This window comes from Leopardus geoffroyi, chromosome X (genome assembly GCF_018350155.1).
Source record: "Leopardus geoffroyi isolate Oge1 chromosome X, O.geoffroyi_Oge1_pat1.0, whole genome shotgun sequence".
In the NCBI taxonomy this organism is placed as follows: domain Eukaryota; kingdom Metazoa; phylum Chordata; class Mammalia; order Carnivora; family Felidae; genus Leopardus; species Leopardus geoffroyi.
Genome location: NC_059343.1, coordinates 26181456 through 26199914, shown reverse-complemented (window position 1 = coordinate 26199914; position 18459 = coordinate 26181456). Strand labels below are relative to the sequence as shown.

The window sequence follows — 18459 nt, the reverse complement described above, 5'->3', positions numbered from 1 at the left end:
CCCAGAGAATTTACTGTTAGACTACATTTATGTGGATAGGGTTCTTCTATAAAGTGTAGCAATCAACTATTTTAACAAGAGACAGTTTCATAGATAGGTTTCATTTTTTGAAAAAGGGGAAGAAACACCATTCTGTGGCTCGATGTGGGTTTGTCAGTTACTGCCTCCCCGCTTCCTGGGACTTCCCACTGTTTTTGAGCACAAATCAGACTCGAGCAAAAACAACTCTTTCCATGGGATCAGCTATAAGAAGAATGGCCGGACAAAGAGCAGCTTAGTTTCTTGGAAGGCTGGTGGACATTTCTGGAAAAAGCACAGCTGACTTACTTGTCCCTATATGGTCATTTGCTGTTTCCTCCGGACCAAAGGAGCAGATTGGTTCGCGAAGGTAAGAGAAAGGAGGCAACAGGACCTCTAATTGCCAATCCTTCTGTCACCTCTCCTCTCACTTGTTGAGTCGTTTACCACCAGAGACCAGATGCCATCGCCTCTCAGATGCTTTCCTAGTTGAGCAAGTCACAGGTGAGCGGGAGGTTCAGCAAGCATTCGAGGGAGTGGACGACAGTCGGGAGAAATGAAGCCAAATGCTCCCTTCTCTTACCCCCTTGCGTTCACATTTGGGGCGGTTCTGAAATGTTGTGTGTGTTTTTTTTTACCCCCCAAATTGGACGGGTCGCATCACGTGTTTGTTGTGTAACTGATACGGTGCTTGTTCAGAAATTGCTGCACAGAATCAGCTTCCACGTTCTGAAAAGCAGGCCTCAAAACCTGACCAGAACTTTGCAGGGACAGCACATCTCTAGAATACAGTGATAGAGTTCTAGAGACGAGGACAATGACAGTAAGCTCCAGTTGGCTTGGACTCTCGATGATTCATTCCGAGAGCTTGAGCTAAGAGTTTTCCTGTGCGGCAGGGCACATTCAAAGCCAACGTGATAGCCAGGGCTGTTACTTTCCGAGTTGCCACCAGGCTCATTTGGGGAAAGTCTACCTGTTGGTATCGAAGGCGGCACCTACAGGGGGGCTTTCGCGTGAACTATCGTTACATCTGCTCCAACGAACTCCTTCTTGCGCACATCCATCTTTGTTGTGGTATAGACCTGACTTGGCCAGAATATTCGTACTGATATTTTTGGAACATTTCCTGCAAAGGTCAGTGTAAGAACAGTGTGTTTCTGGGCTTGAAAAGCTTCTCGTCGGAGTGGAGAGTATTTGAAATTTGGGTGAAAACCGTTCACGTTATAATGGTAATTCAGGGGATGTACAAAGGCAAGGGCGCTAAGTCTCATATCAACGTGGTGTTTCAATAGCTACGTCCGCTCCGGTTACTGAACCGTTTCTAATCACACATCACATACTTCATGATTAGCTTAGATACATAAGATAACATGGATGGAACTGGAGGGTATTACGCTACGCGGAAATGAGTCAGCGAGTGCAAGACACATATCTGTGATTTCACTCACATGTGGAAATTAAGGTGGGTGGGTGGGGGGGATGGGTCCTCCCAGTTTTTCTTTTGCAAAGTTTCATAACCTGTATTAAAATGCAAAGAATAGTACAACGAACACCCATGCTTCCATCGAGTAATCGGTTGTAGCTATGTTGCTATATTTACTTTCTCACTCTCTTGCTTTCTCTTCATCTCTATACACACATGTACACACATATATGTACACAGTTCCCTTGGTGACTTTAGGACATGTGTCACCCCCAAATCCTTGAGCCTGGATGCTAAGAGAAAGGGCAGTCTTCCCCATAATTACACCGCTAAGGAAATGTAACACCAAGACTATTCTTTCAGATATGATTCATACTTAAATTTTTCTTCCCAATTTTATTTTCTTCCCAATTTTGTTTTCTAAATTTAGAATGCAGTCAAGTACACGGTATGGCATTTTGTTGCTGGGACTACGACGAAGTAAATGATAGTGCTAATAGACGCAAAATAATTTCATTAATAATGATTAGCAATTATAACACCAAAGAAATTTAACATCAGTCAACATTATCAGCATCACTTATCTTTTGATTCCTCTCATTTTGTGTCAATCCAAAAAAGTGATCATGGGCTTTAATCTTTTTCGTTTGTGAGATGTCAAGGCCCAGCAGGAAGAAAATCCAAACTAAGACAAAAACATATTTACAAATTTTCTGCCTCCACATCTACAGTTTCTGTAAATAAGAAAATTCACACACCCAGAGAAAGCCCTCGGAAGGAGAACTGAACAAAAAATTATTTACTTGGTGAGGTTCATATGGAAAACAGAGGCCTTTGGACTTTATGATCTTAGCCATCAAATCAGACCCGCACAAGTTAAGAATCACTTCATATTTGAAAGAAGAGATGACCCCCCCCAATGATTTCTTTTGTTAACAAGAATTGACATATGGATGAGAGATACTTTAGAGCATTTGTCCAAAGAGGACATAAGAGGAATATAAACCAAGGTATATGATGAAGTAAATGCTTATTTCTAGCTCTAAACCATGTGTACTTTCAAAGGTAACGGTAAGCAAACTATGGGAGCTTTTTAATGTGGGGAGATCTGTCCTGAAGAAACTTTGTTTTGGGTAAAAAGTTCTCGTATCATTCGCTGGAAAACCAAACGCATAAGATAGATTTACCGATGATGACGAAACAAAAGAACATTCAAGTTTTTCAGGGATAACCTTTTGGCGGTTTATTCACAAGATTCAAAGATCAAGATCTTAAAAAAATAAGGGCTGGAATTAGGGGATCTAGGATTTAGCTTATGGGAAAAACAGGCAAAGAGATGAAAGGGAGTATTTTGAGGATTTGGGGGTATTAAAAAAAATAACATCCCTGATAGGTCACCTACACATAATCCTAATAAGACAGTGCTTCATCCTCAAATTTGAGGCAAAAATAAATTTGCTCATCCGATCGGCAAATTAACAGTAATACTCTGTTGAAGGATGTCGGTGCAACAATTAATCTCAAACCCTGCTGGTCGGAGAATAAGCTGGCCCAAGCTACTCGAAAGGAAATCTACAAGAGCTGTGTGGCAGTAATTCGGCTCCTTCACATCTGGCCTAAGGAAAAACACTCACGGAGGTACATGCAGTGATTACGCATAATAAAAAAGCAATAAAAACCTCAATGTCCAGTTTCAGAAATGATTTGCTGACCTAAGATGTGCCTGTTCCTGTACTATTTTGTAACCGCTGCCTCCACGTGGCTCTGGAGATCTTCTTTTTTTTTTTTTTTTAAAGTTTATTTATTTTGAGAGAGAGAGAGAGAGAGAGAGAGAGAGAGAGACAGAATCCCAAGCAGGCTCTAGGCTGTCAGCGTGGAGCCCAACATGGGGCTCGATCTCATGAACTGTGAGATGGTGACCTGAGCCGAAATCAAGTCGGACGCTTAACTGACTGAGCCACTCAGGCGCCCCTGGAGGTCTCCTCTGCACCCGTCTCAACCCAGTCCCTCAGATGTCTTAGTTCACATGGGTGCAAACTGCCCTTCGAGAGACGATTCTGTTCTGCCACCCTATCAGCCCCAACCCCCAACCTCCCACCAACCCCCAAACTTCTTGCTTTCCTTTTGCTGTTTCCAGTTACTCCTTCTTTCAAAGGACTATCCCAATGACTCATTTCCCTGATTTATTTAAGGTAACAGATGATTTTGCTCAAATTCCATGCAATCCTGATAAACATCTTGGGGGCAGGGACAGAAATAACCTAGAATCTCTAGTTCCGGGGCAAGGATGCTGAATGGATGGCCAGGGGCTCTGAAATGTTGATAAATGAGATTTGAAGGGTATGGGTGATGAAACAGGGCCTGGGTAGGGAAGCAGGGCTCTCAGGACAGAAACACACACACACACACACACACACACACACACGAAATAAAAATGCACAAATGCTTGCGGTGGGTGCGAAGGTGTGGAGAACTGGGAACACAGATAAGGACCACGTAGCACGAGGGCCTAACATACGGGGACCTTCTCCTGGAGGTCATGGGGTAATGTTGATATTTAAGTGGCGCATCTCTTTGTCATGGTGATTCACTAAATTATACACCCTCGAAATGAATATTATGCTGTGTGCTAACTAAAACTTCAATAACTTGAAACATGAGAAAAAATAACATATCTGTAATATTAAATTATTCTGTGGTTGTAAAATTAAGGGCGAGATGATGCCACCTTGCAGCAGGGCGAGTGATTAGGGAAAATGTTGACACAGATGAAAAGACCAGAGAGGATGAATTATTTGTGTGCCTCGGGCCCACTCTGGGGCACGTGCTGATGGCTTTCTTGGAGCTTTTCTTTCTGTATTTCACTGTTCCCAGAACAGTTTGGGAACACTTTGTCCCTAAGTGTTGTTGTTATTCTGTACTCTTTTTTTCTTTTTAAAAAAGTTTATTTATTTTGAGAGCATGCATGCAGAGAGAGAGAGAGAGAGAGAGAGAGATAGAGAGTCGCAAGCAAGCTCTGTGCTGTCAGTGCAGAGATCAGCGTGGGGCTCGAACTCACAAACTTTGAGATCATGACCTGAGCAGAGGTCAAGAGTCAGATGCCCAACCCACAGAGCCACCCAGGTGCCCCCAAGTGCTGTTCTTTAGAGTCAGAGTCAGGGTTGTTGGAGTCAGGGTGGATACCCCTCTCCGGGAAGGACTAACTGCTTGTCACGACTGCTTGACGTTAACTGCTCTCAACAAGGCAGTAGTGTGATATATTTGACGAACAGACCATGTCCTTTGAGTTCGTAAATTTGGACTTGAATCTTGCTTCCAGCACTTAGTTCTTTGTGACCTTGGGAAGGTCATTTGTCAAACCTCAACCTCAGTTTCCTCGTTAGGAAAATCCAAATTATGATAAAAGCGAACATGCAGTGTTACTGAAAAATTGGGCTTAGGGGCATCTGGGTGGCTCAGATGGTTAAGCGTCTGATTCTTGATTTCAGCCCAGGTCATGAAGTCATAGTTTGTGGAACTAAGCCCCGTGTGGGGCTCTGCGCTGACAGCCCAGAGCCTGCCTGGGGTTCTCTTTCCCTCTCTCTCTGCCCCTCCAGTGACTTAGGTCAAAACCATGGCAACCATGGCTCATGAATCAAATTGGCCTTTTGCCTGTTTTTCTTTTTCTTTTTAATGTTTATTTATTTCGGAGACAGAGAGAGACAGAGCATGAGTGGGGGAGAGGCAGAGAGAAAGGGAGACACAGAATCCGAAGCAGGCTCCAGGCTCTGAGCTGTCAGCAAAGAGCCCAACGCGGGGCTCAAACTCACAGACTGTGAGATCGTGACCTGAGCAGAAGCCAGACGCTCAACCGACTGAGCCACCCAGGCGCCCCCTTGCCTGTTTTTCTAAATAAAGTTTTATTGGAGCACAGCCACATCCATTTGTTTACCTATGGTCTATGGCTGCTTTCCTGCCATGATGCAGAGTTGAGCAGCTGTGGCCGAGACTTAAAATGTTAAATATGTGGCCCTTTATAAAAAAAAGTTTCCTGATCCCTAACTTCTGTTTTTCCAAATGTTTCCTATTGTAAAGTTCTCCCCTCTTTATGTTTTCTCTTTGAACTCACACTTGTCTTGTTTGCGTGCAAATTAAAAGTATTTCCGGGGCGCCTGGGTGGCGCAGTCGGTTAAGCGTCCGACTTCAGCCAGGTCACGATCTCACGGTCCGTGAGTTCGAGCCCTGCGTCAGGCTCTGGGCTGATGGCTCAGAGCCTGGAGCCTGTTTCCGATTCTGTGTCTCCCTCTCTCTCTGCCCCTCCCCCGTTCATGCTCTGTCTCTCTCTGTCCCAAAAATAAATAAACGTTGAAAAAAAAATTAAAAAAAAAAAAGTATTTCCATGTGCAGAGTATAACAAGAGTTTTCTGAGAAACGCTGCAAATGCTAGCACAGAAAGAAGAATTTATATTGCAGTTTCTTCTGAAATGCAAGTAAATGATTTAACAAGGTACTGCACTTTAGCACATATTTCTAAGATGTGAATTTGCAACTAAGGTTAATTTTGGTATTCCCCTATTCTGGTAATGATTAATGTAGGCTAAATTTGCCTGGAACATCTCATCTGCAAAAGTCCTTGGATGTCTTTTCCATCACACCTAGTTATGGGCAATTCTAAATATATCTCTCTATCTTCTCTGTGATGAGAAACAAAAATTCAATGATAAAATATCTTGGAACAATTAAAGTAATCCATTGGCTCAAGTTTCAGGGTGTCAAATGAAATTTACTGTAAAACATGGCTTAGCATTTGTTTGGAGTATACCTTTCATAATACCTTTGAAGAGATTAATGTCATAAGAATTTCACAAATAGTGACATTTTTTTAAAGGCTAACCACCAAAATCAACTCAAAGAACATCCTTTATTTCTCTATTTTTAAATTTTAGGATGTCACGATACGCAGTATTGTTTTCACTCTAATGGTACATTAAAGGGTTTTATGAATATTAAATGAGTTAATGTAAGTTTAATTTTTGTTGATAAATTTCACACATTGCCTAGCTTTAGAGCAGGCTTTCAAAAGCTGTTTTAGCATGCTCTCTGCTGCCCTCTGCTGCTAATTTTCAGAAACTGATTTTTGATTCTGAGCAATGCTCGCTTACACTCTCTTAATATATGCTTATAAACTCATGCAATATACAAGCTTGAGGCGACTCTACCGATAATTTAATCCTACATGATTCATCAGCAGATCAGAAGTTGAGTCTCTGTGATGTGAAGCAACATGTGAGTGTGGGCTCGTTTTCTGACTGCCAACGCTTGAACGTCTGGTGGTTTTGGACATGTTACTTAATTTTGACCTCTGTATAATGAGCATAATAATACTACCTACATCTTGGAGTCTCTGTGGGGATCCAGTGATGTAGTACATAAAAAGCACTTAGGATACTTCGTGGGTTGTAGCCACTAGTAATGTGAGCTATTTTATTGACTTGTCATTAATAAGACGAAAACCGTAGCTAATGACAAGGTCAGAACCAGAATTCTGGTCTCCTGACCACTAATTTAAGAATTTTCGGGGCGCCTGGGTGGCGCAGTCGGTTAAGCGTCCAACTTCAGCCAGGTCACGATCTCGCGGTCCGTGAGTTCGAGCCCCGCGTCGGGCTCTGGGCTGGTGGCTCAGAGCCTGGAGCCTGCTTCCGATTCTGTGTCTCCCTCTCTCTCTGCCCCTCCCCCATTCATGCTCTGTCTCTCTCTGTCCCAAAAATAAATAAACGTTGAAGAATTTTCTTTTGCACTAGTCTGAAGATATGATGAAACTTGACCTTTTTAAAGTAGGCTCCACGCTGGGCATGGAACTCAATGTGGGGTCGAACCCATGAACCCTGAGATCACGACCTGAGCCAAATCCAAGAGTCAGACGCTTAACCGACTGAGCCACCCAGGCTCCCCTCCCAATATAAATTTCTAATGCGCACACTTGGAAGATGATTTCACTGTTGGTTGTAAGGAGTCTCTCCAACGGGCTCCCCGCCTGAATATCCAATGCACCGTTAGACACTTGCACTCAGAAAGCTCATCTCGTGGGAGACTCAAGAGGAACTAAACCGAACCCATTAGCTCACTTTCCAGCCTTTCTCCTGATCTCTTCATTTTGGTCAGCGCTGGTGCCATTTCCCAGCAGGCCCGGACTCAGTCACTTTTCGTTCCTCTCTCTCCTTCATTTCCATGTCCAGGGATCTCGGTCTCTCAAGTTCATTCCTTCTCTTCCTCTTTTGCTACCTCCCTCCCGGGTTCCTGTCTCAGGCTCCTCAAGGGGGGATGAATCCAGGACCCGACTGACAGATTGCATCAGCTGCCAGACCTTGCCGTGGCCCGCCGGGTACACCGCGTGTCTTCAGCTCTGCGTGTCCCAACTTACCTCCTCCACCGGACGAGTCTTTTCCTTTAGCCACGAGTGCACGCCTCTCTAGAAATTAGGGCATATTTTCTGCTTTTTCAACATTGGACTTACCACTTTCTGCCCTACTGGTCTGCCTTGGGCCCCACACATCAGAACGCTAGCATTCCCGTTGCATCAGAATCAAGCTATCGACAAAGCTCTCGGATGATGACAAACAGTGCAAAGGGCCCATTATTCCAAACGAAATCCTAGACCCTCCTCCTTCATGGCTATGAAGGAGGTTATCTGGACTACTCATAAACATCAGCCACATAAAATGCAAGAGGACTCCAGTCGCGCTGATCATTTGGTCTGAGAAGAAACAGGATAAATAGTGGGAGACTTGGGGTAGGGCTGAATGGGAACAAGGCTAATAAAGAGTGACTGTGAAATTTTAGTAAAAGCCTTAAGTGACCGTGACCTGGAGAAATAATGCTTGTATCCCACCTAGATTGGCATCCGTTACTGACGACGCGAGAATCACACAGGTCTCTGCACTTTCGTGGACTTCTCTCTCTGCAGTGACTTTTCCCTTTTCTCATGCCTCTTCAGATCTTTCTTGTTCTTTTTTGTTGTTGCTGTTGTTTTAGAGAGAGAGTGAGCGGGGCAGAGGGGCAGAAGCAGAGAGAGAAAGAAACCTAAGCAGACTCCACGCTCCGCGTGGAGCCCAATGCCAGGCTCGATCCCACGACCCTGGGATCGTGACCTGAGCCGAAATCAGGAACCAGACGCTCAAGTGACTGAACCACCCAGGCGCCCCCCCCCCACCCCCAAATCCTTATTGTTCTTTAGGACCAAATAAAAGTTGACATTTTACACAGTGATTTTTTTTTTCTTTCTTCTTCACCCTCAGGATGTGTTGTTTCTTTCAGCACAAACTTAGCTGTACAGGAAGGGCCCGTGTCTTTCCCCACCCTCTTTGTGACTTTAAAAATATCTGTGTTTAGTTTTTATTTTAATTAAGAAACTAACCCAAGTTACACGGGAACATAACTGGGGTCAAATGATCCTAAGAACAGAAATCCCTGTACCTCTTTTCCAAAAGCAACTACTTTTATCTCCTTTTTACGAATTATTTAGTATTTACCTCCATTTCTTTTTAAGTAGTATGCTTATATTCCAACTTCTGGATTTTTCAGTTCGGGACTTTATTTGTTGACTTGTCACTAACCAGATAATGATTTAGTTGTTTTTTTTTTTTTTAACTCCCTTCACTTCTACCAAGAACATGCAACCTTGGCCTACCAAGTACAGGCTAAGTCAGTGCCCCTCTGACTGCACGTACTGGCTGCCCAGTCTGGACACATAGGCCGATGCCTAAGACAATTTTTTTTTTAAAATTTTTTTTTTCAACGTTTATTTATTTTTGGGACAGAGAGAGACAGAGCATGAACGGGGGAGGGGCAGAGAGAGAGGGAGACACAGAATCGGAAACAGGCTCCGGGCTCCGAGCCATCAGCCCAGAGCCTGACGCGGGGCTCGAACTCACGGACCGCGAGATCGCGACCTGGCTGAAGTCGGACGCTTAACCGACTGCGCCACCCAGGCGCCCCAAGACAATTTTTATTGATATCTCATTATTGGACGTGATAGAGTATTTTAATTTTTTTTTAATGTTTATTTATTTATTTATTTATTTATTTTTTTTTAATTTTTTTTTTTTAACATTTATTTATTTTTGAGACAGAGAGAGACAGAGCATGAATGGGGGAGGGTCAGAGAGAGAGGGAGACACAGAATGTGAAGCAGGCTCCAGGCTCTGAGCGGTCAGCACAGAGCCCGATGCGGGGCTCGAACTCACGGACTGTGAGATCACGACCTGAGCTGAAGTCGGCCACTTAACCGACTGAGCCACCCAGGCGCCCCAATGTTTATTTATTTTTGACAGAGAGAGAGAGAGAGACAGAGCATGAGCGGGGGAGGAGCAGAGAGAGAGAGGGAGACACAGAATCCGAAGCAGGCTCCAGGCTCCGAGCTATCTGCACAGAGCCCGACATGGGGCTCGAACCCACAGACCGCGAGATCGTGACCTGAGCCGAAGTCGGACGCTCAACCGATTGAGCCGCCCAGGCGCCCCAATACGTGATAGAGTACTATCTTTGTCTCCCGATTTGTTGTCATCCTGTGACTCTATCTCAAATTTGGTTAGATCAATTTTCACTGCTTTCTATATTATGTCCACCTCAGCCATATCGTAAAACCACACTCTGTTTCTTGCACCATTTTTCTTAAGTTTTGAGTTGGAGTTTATAATTGCCCGGATTTGTGTGGGCGGATATGGTGGCCCCATGTGGCAATTTAAATGAAATGAAAATGTCACTCAGACTAGCTCCATTTGGCTCACTTACTAGTCATAAGGGGCTCTCGGTTTTCATATTGGACATATTGCCAGAGAAACCTATGTTAGATGCTACCTTCACCACCTCAGAGACGACCCAAGAAACCACACTATTCAAACAAAAATAGCTTTAAAAAATTTCCTTGAACCATTCACACAGGGGTTCTAGACTTCCCCCAACAGCGATGGAAATATTAAAAGGAAGTTGCACATAATCTTAGTTTCCAAATAACTAAACAAAAAGTGTCTCAGGTGAGGGTCCCATGTCATTACCAAATAGCTAAAAGTTTATGCCCCTGATTTTTTTTTTTTTTTTTTTTTTGCTACCTCCTCTCCAACAGCCCTTGAAAGGAGTACAGAGATGGATGAATCAGATGTTGCTCCAGAATTGTGGCCGTGACACTGAATGACCGTGGTCATCTTTAAATTTCAATTCGACTTGCCTGTCTTCAGTATTTTAAAGTTTTGTTGTCAACTTCACGATCTTCTAAGCCTGTACTGTCCAAGAGAGCGCCACGCGGCATTTTAAATTAATTTATTTTTTTAAGTTTATTCATTTTTTTTTTCAACGTTTATTTATTTTTGGGACAGAGAGAGATAGAGCATGAACGGGGGAGGGTCAGACAGAGGGAGACACAGAATCGGAAGCAGGCTCCAGGCTCTGAGCTGCCAGCACAGAGCCCGACGCGGGACTCGAACTCACGGACCGCGAGATCGTGACCTGGCTGAAGTCGGACGCTTAACCGACTGCGCCACCCAGGCGCCCCATTAAGTTTATTCATTTTGAGGGAGAGAGAGAATGAGAGAGGACATGTCAGGAGGGGCAGAGAGAGGAGAAAGAGAGAATCCCAAGCAGGCACCGAAGTGCCACTACAGAGCCCGACGTGGCCCCTGAACCCACACAAACCACGAGATCGTGACCTAAGCCGAAACTAAGAGTTGGACGCTTAACTTCCAGGGCCGCCCAGGCACCCCCTGAATTAACTGAAATAAAACTGAAATTCAGTTTCAGTAGCTACATTTCAAGCACTCAGCAACCACTCAGTAACTGGCTACCGGTTAACATTCTGGACAGCACAGACAGAGATCATTCCGTCGTTTCCGAGAGTTCTGTTGGACAGCACGGGTCCAGATTTTTCAGGTGCTGACACCTTCCTAATTCACCCCCAAGTCCACAGCCAATTATATAAGTCTTACTTCATGGTGCTCAGACTTACTAAGTTGTCTTCGATTTCATCTTCCAATCCAGAAGCCTTCGGGTCTGTTCCGACCTGGCTGCTGGCCTTTTGACCCATTAGGCAGCTTTTATGCCACACTGTCCTTCCACTTTCCTCCCGGACAGGACGCTGGCACATCCTGAACCTAGGACAAAACACAGGGGGCCTCAGTCCGGAGCACTCCCATCTTCGCTTCCTAGTCCTGGATACCCCTCGCCCTCAGCGCCCACTTCTGACCTCAGCACATGGCCCCAACAAAAAGCTACCCCTTCATCACCTGCTGGGTCTGGGCGTGTGTGTGCGCCCAGTCCCTAAGTTGGCATGAGTCTTAACGGATTAGGAGAAAAGCCTGTGCCAACTTTCAGGCTGTCCCTGGGCAATGCGAGCGGACAATTCTGAGGTCCGGAGTTCCATGACAGCTGGTTGGGCTTCCTCACGTTGGCCTCTAGAGCGCCATACCACGTTGGGATGGGCATACTCAAGGAGGGACAGAGTGGGGTCCTTTACACTGCAGGGTTTGATAGAGGGGCTCAGGCTATCCCACTCTGAGGGCTCCCTGTTCATTGATTCACTTACTCCTTTCAGCGGAGCACATCTTCCACTGACTTCCTGAGAAAGGTGTCTGGGAGATGAGCTATTTGAGACTTGTGCTTAAAAAAAAATGTCTCTATTATTTTGGGACGCCTGGGTGTCTCAGTCAGTTGAGCATCTGACTCTTGATCTCAGCTCAGGTCATGATCTCACGGTTCGCGAGATCAAGCCCGGCGTCAGGCTCTGCTCACAATGCGGAGCTTGCTTGGGATTCTCTCTCTCTCTCGCTCTCTCTCTCTCTGCCCCTTTCCTGCTTGTGCTCCTCCTCAAAAATAAATAAAGTTAAAAAAAATCTCTATTTTATCCATCTACTCGATTGATACTTTGGTCATGAGATTCTAGATTGAATACAAATTTCATTCAAAAATTTTAAATGATTCTTAAAAATTTATTTATTTTTGAGAGAGACAGAGACAGCATGAGCTGGGGAGAGGCAGAGAGAGAGAGTGTGTGAGAGAGAATCCCAAGCAGGTTCCACGATGTCAGCACAGAGCCCAATGTGGGGCTCGAACTCACGAAACCGTGAGATCATGACCCGAGGTGAAACCAAGAGTCAGACGCTTAACCAACTGAGCCACCCAGGCAACCCTCTTTCAAAACTTTTTAGATATTGTTACTTAATCTTCTTGTTTCTCATGTTGCTGTGGAGAAGTCTAAACATTCTGGGTCTTAGGTTTTTTTCTTCTTTTTTTCTCTCTGGAAACGTAGAGTGTTTTCTCTTTTTCCCAAGTGTTCATTTTACAAGAACAAGAAGGGAAGTATAGGGGAAATGGGTATTTATCCAGTATTTTGTAGACTCACATCCTTTCGTTGTGGAAAATACTCTTTAATTGTGTAAATTTCACTCTTCTTTTCCTTCTGAGCCTTCTAGTGCTCAGATAATAAATCTCCTGGACTGGTTTTCTAATTTTGTCTCTACTATTTTTCATCTTGTATTTTTGTTCTTCTTTGAAAATGGGAGTTTGCCTCAACTTTCTTTCAATCTTTCTACTGAGTTTTAAAATTCTCTAACATTTTTAACTTGTAAGAGGTTCAGAATGTTTTTCTATAGCATCCTAATTTTAAAGATTGTAATGTTACTAACCTTTCCCCTTGAGATTATTGACAGTAGTTCATGTTCCACCCACCCAGAATTCACTCCTCTAAGTGGCTGTTTCTGTCTCTCTCATTCAGTGCTTTCTTTGGATATTTCAACATTCTACCCACAGTTAAGAATGGAGATCCAAAAGGCTCAGTGGGCTCTTGTGATTGTGAACTTGAATGAGGGTGGTCTGGATGCCACATTTAGTTGTGGATCCTCTGGGGTCAACTGCTCTTCTCCTCAGACTAGTCCAGTTTCCCCAGAACAGCCTTCTCCAAATCCCACCTGGAACGTGGATGCCCCTGTGCCAGCATTCTGGAAGCTAAGAGGGGAGGTCATGGATCTCACAATCCAACATGCATACGTTCACGTACTCTATTATTGGGTAATTCTACCCTCAGTTGGTATCCCATACTCCCAAGACTCTGTATTTTATTCTTCAGAGAATATATTTCAACTTTTCCTTTGGGGTTGAGAAGGGGAGACGGTCACCTGGTTATAGGGAGAGAATGAGTTAGAGAACCCTATTCCCAAAAGGTACATGGGACCACCAACTCCTGAACATGTAGGGGAATTTCAACAAGACTGGCTCTTGGAATTTTCCATGGTTCTTGTAAGAATCAGTTTTCTCAGGTCTCCAAAGACATTAACCTTTGGCTTCCTTCTTTTCAGCTTCTGAAACGTTATTGAGCTTGTCTCTTCTGTTTTCACTTTTCTTCTGAATATTAACGTTTCAAATAAATAATTTACTGTTGTTTTATTAAAGTTTGGGGAAAAAGGAAAAAAAAAATACACAGATAGGCCTTACTTCCTGTATTTTCCTGGAGATCTTTGCTTTCCTCTACCTCAATTTGATCTTGCTTTTGAGCTCACAGTCTCCTGAGTGGTCACTGCCAATCAGGATTTCTTTAGTCACTTCAGGGCTCCCTCCTCCTTGGGTTCCCCTGTAAATTCTAGCTTGTGTGCATAGAGCTATAGGGTCGGTGATGGATATGGAAGTGCGGCCATGTTTGGTTGTCAACATGCAGTCATACTGGCATCCATGGAAACTTATCATTCAGTAGTCCCTGGCGAATAGTCTATAGATGTGTCTGCAATCTTCCCACCCCAAATCTTGGTCTTCTCCAGGTTTGGAGGCTCTGGGTGGCATGCCGGTTCGTGAGCAGGCCACCGCAGGCCTGTCCACTCCAGCAATCGACGTGGCTGGCTCTCCTCCTTCTCCCACGCCCTACCGAACAGGACAGAATTTCCTCAGATTCTCTGCTTCCCCAGATCCTATGTGGGAGGTAGGGCATAGAGCTCGTCTCTTCCCAAACCTACCTGGAGCCATACCACCTTCATCCATGGGGGATTATATCCACTAGCCTGCTGTTGATGCATAAATACCGTGCCCTGAATCCCTTGGGGGCTCTGGGTTCTCAAGTTGAAAAGCTCAAGCCATATTGTCCCAAAAGCCATTTTTCTAAAACTGAATTCTGCCCAGAGCTCCAGGAGCTTGTTCATGAACTCGAAAGGAGAGAGTTACGTTGTTGTTTGTTTGTTTGTTTGTTTGTTTTTTTCGGAATTTTTTTTTAATGAAAAAAAATTTTTTTTTATTTTTTTATTTTTTAAAATTTACATCCAAATTAGTTAGCGTACAGTACAACAATGATTTCAGGAGTAATCTGGTTTTCCACAATGATGTTCTGAGACCTTGAAGGTTGAAGTCCCCAGCTGCAGTCGAGTCGCTAACTATCACTGTTAAGCCTTTAGGATACACTCTTTTGCCCTGAAAATTATCTGCTTCTCATGTATGTGAGATTTGCCTTTTCATCTTGATGTTCAGTTTGCAGGCAGAACTACACTTAGAAAGCTTCTTCAGGAAACATTTTCTTTTTTCTTATAATTACGTCTAGCATATAAGAATTACCTCACAGATTTGTGGAAAACCTTTAACTTTGTATCTTTGTGGTATCTAACCCTGGGTAGAATATAGTAACCATTTAATTGATATATTTACTGAATAGATCTCCAGGTAGTTCCAAAAGGGAAAATAAACACTGAAGGTACGACCTTTATAAAATTAAAACAATTATACTAATTTTCTTAATCATATTCTTTTTATAATATTACCCTGACACAATTAAAAATTCCCTTGGGAAATGACTCTGAATACATAAGACAGTAAAATGTAAAAATAGGACCCTCTGTTAAGATACAATTATTTCCTAATTTCACTTTTCAATTTCAGGCTCAAAATGCCACAGCGTTCCTTTTTTAGCAAATGCAGCTGCTAGTTTCCAGCCTGTTCTAGCCACTCCGGACTCCAGGGACAACCGTGGAGCGTGGGGAGGGGAGGCGGGAATAGCCAAAGCCTGAGGTCAGGAAAACTCCCTGGTAACTAGGGGAGAGGTAGACAGATCAGCTGGGGACAGACGTTTCTAGGATATGGTAGGGTGAGAAGCAGGTGGGAGAGAGCAAGAAACTTATCCCGGGCTGCAAAGGTGGGGGAGGCTCCCCGGTCCTTCGTGACGGGCTGGTAGTGAATTATTTTCCTATCTGCCAGTGCTGTCCATTATTTAATTGAAGTTCACCAATATCTTTTAAGTCGCTACAAAAATGCAAACAATTGTGCTAGCTCCCAGGGATGAATACAAAGAGGAGTAAGACACAGCCCTTTTCAGCAGAAGGTGCCACAAGTTTCTCAACGTTTTCCCTATAACGCACTAGCCGCTTCCCCGCTTTGCAGCTTCTCATTCTCCATTTTCTCTGGGGCAGAAGGCAAACTCTGCCGCCTCTGACTCCCAAGGCGCTCCAAGCCCCAAATCCAATCTCTTTCCCAGCCCCTTCTGCTTATATTCAGCATCTTGGTATATGGTGAACAGGCTATGCCACCATATTCTCTTTGAACTCTGTGTGGGGCTGAAACTCCCACTTATTTTTCACTCTTTAGCTAAAAGGCCACCTTCTCTAGGACACATCCTTTGACTTCTCTGCCTTTGCCCCAGGCTGTGTTAGGGGCCCCTTTCTGGACTTCCATGGTGCCCATCCCTGTTACAATTCTCAGTCATATCTCATTGGCATTGTTTGTCCCCCAGTTGTTGTCGCCTGGTAGAACCTTCGTGAAAGACGGGACTATGTCCTACTCATCTTTTGATCTCTAGCATATGCCATAGTTCTGGCACACAGCAGGCACCTAATTATTAATGGTGTGGTGGATGAATGAATCACTTCCTTTATTGTCATTTTTCATCTATCAACTACCTTTTTTTTTTTTTTTTTCACAATTCCAATCTTCATTTTCCCCGTCGTTACTTATCAACTCTCTTTCCAGGATGCTGTCAGAAGGGTATCTCAGCGGACTTGCCTACCAGAAGGACATCCACTGGAGCTGTTCATCTTATAATGAGCAGGTGGCTGAGGAGGAAGGAGAGACAAAATCTGCCACTCATTCCTATTGCTCTGTGGATGAGACTCAAGTCCGAAGTCTGTACGTGAGCTGCAAATCCTCAGACAAGTTTATGTCTTCAGTGCACGCGAGCGAGAGCCAACACAGCGGAAAGCAGAGAACCATAATGCTGCAGACAAACCCCAATCCTGTGTTTGAAAGCCCCAGCCTGGCTGCAGTGGAAATATGTAGAGACTCGAGCAGAGAGACCTACTTGGTTCCACCTTCCTGTAAGAGTATTTGCAAGAATTACAATGACTTACATATTGCAGGTGACCAGGTGATGGCTATTAATTCAGTGACGACGGATTTCCCCCCTGAGAGCAGTTTTGACTATGGCCCTTTGCTGAAATCATCTGAGATTCCTTTGCCCATGGAGGATTCCATTCCCACTCAGCCCAGCGACTTTCCCCAGAAACCGATCCAGCGGTATTCGTCGTACTGGAGAATAACCAGCGTCAAAGAGAAAAGCAGCCTGCAAATGCAGAAGCCAGTTTCTAACGCAGTGCTGAACGAGTACTTGGAGCAGAAACTGCTAGAATTATACAAGCAGTACATTATGGACATTGAGTTTCATGACAGTTCTCCCACCCAGATTCTGGCGTCTGAACTCATCATGACAAGTGTGGACCAAATTAGTCTCCAAGTGTCCAGAGAGAAGAATCTGGAGACCTCCAAAGCCAAGGACATAGTCATTAACTGCCTATTACAGCTGGTATCGGGTGAAATTAGCACACCTAGTCTCCGTATTTCTCAGTACAGCAACGTCAATCCATAGAGAGAAGGCTGGCGGCCCTCCTTCTCGACGCCTCCAAATGAGAGCAACACTTCATTTATTCTGAGAATGTGCAGAAGGTGGGGGTGAAGGGGAGTCCAGAGCTAAAAAAAAGCAAGGTTGGACAGAGGTCAAGGGTGAATTCAAAGGAAATCTCTTACTATTGCACGTAATGAAGGCATGTGGGAAGAGCATCCAGAAAGACTCATTACAAAGCAAAGGTCGTATAGCAACAAAGCACAACTAAAAATGATCCACGGGTGCCTGGGTGGCTCAGTCAGTTAAGCCTCGAACTTGGGCTCAGTTCATGATCTTGCGGTTCGTGAGTTTCGGCCCCGCGTCGGGCTCTATGCGACGGCTCGGAGCCTGGAGACTGCTTGGATTCTGTGTCTCCCCCTCTCTCTGCCCCTCCCCCACTCATGCTCTGTCTCCCTCTCTCTCTCCTTCGAAAATAAATAAAAACATAAAAAAAAAAGATCCAAAAAGTAAATGTATGATTCACTTAAAGAGTAGACGAGATGAAAAAGCAGCCCAGCCAAAGAAGAACATCCACCACGCAAAGACAAAAATGCAAAGGTTTCAGGGTAAAGAGTTATTGTTTGTTATCCCAATTAATTCCTCCAAGTTTTTTTTTCTTGAGAGAAATGGACTTCAGAAGGGTGCTGTATATGGGTAGAAAGACCAGTTGAAACAGTTTTGAAAATATGTTTCTACTTCTTTTCTGTTTTTTACAGCCTATCATTTAAAATTTATAACTCTTTATAAACATTCAAACAGTAGCAAATTGCAAATTGTGTTTTTTTTTTAATGATTACTTAGCAACAGTCATGAAACAGCCACTCTCACCTCCTAGTTTTATTAGTGAAGACGAAGTGTTCCAAATGGAAAAGAGCACATCGTTATTTTTTTTAAAAAGAGATCTTATTTTTAAGTAACCTTTCTACCCAATGTGGGGCTTGAACTAACAACCGTGAAATCAAGAGTCACGTGATCCACTGACTGAGCCAGCCAGACCCGCGAGGTTCACACTGTGAATACTAAGACAATTCCTTTTATTTTGCTCTGTATGATTGTCTTGGTGGTACTAAGCTTCAAAAGAAGTTAGGAATGGGAATTCCACACGCCCCTCATCTTTTTCTCCATTCTTCCCTTGACCTGTCTGGAGCCA

General features: G+C 44.0%; 1 protein-coding gene across 1 annotated transcript; it reads left to right on the top strand.

Annotated features, from left to right (window-relative positions):
* The first annotated feature begins 17 nt into the window (after nt 1–17).
* TASL (TLR adaptor interacting with endolysosomal SLC15A4) lies at nt 18–17622 on the top strand. Its single transcript, XM_045471232.1, has 2 exons — nt 18–388; nt 16403–17622. The coding sequence occupies exon 2, from the start codon at nt 16404–16406 to the stop codon at nt 17292–17294; it is 891 nt and encodes a 296-aa protein (XP_045327188.1). The 5' UTR covers nt 18–388; nt 16403; the 3' UTR covers nt 17295–17622.
* Nucleotides 17623–18459: the final 837 nt, after the last annotated feature.

What these genes read in the sequence shown, in the direction of transcription:
- TASL (XM_045471232.1), top strand. Translation starts at nt 16,404, where the DNA reads ATGCTGTCAGAAGGGTATCTCAGCGGACTTGCCTACCAGAAGGACATC.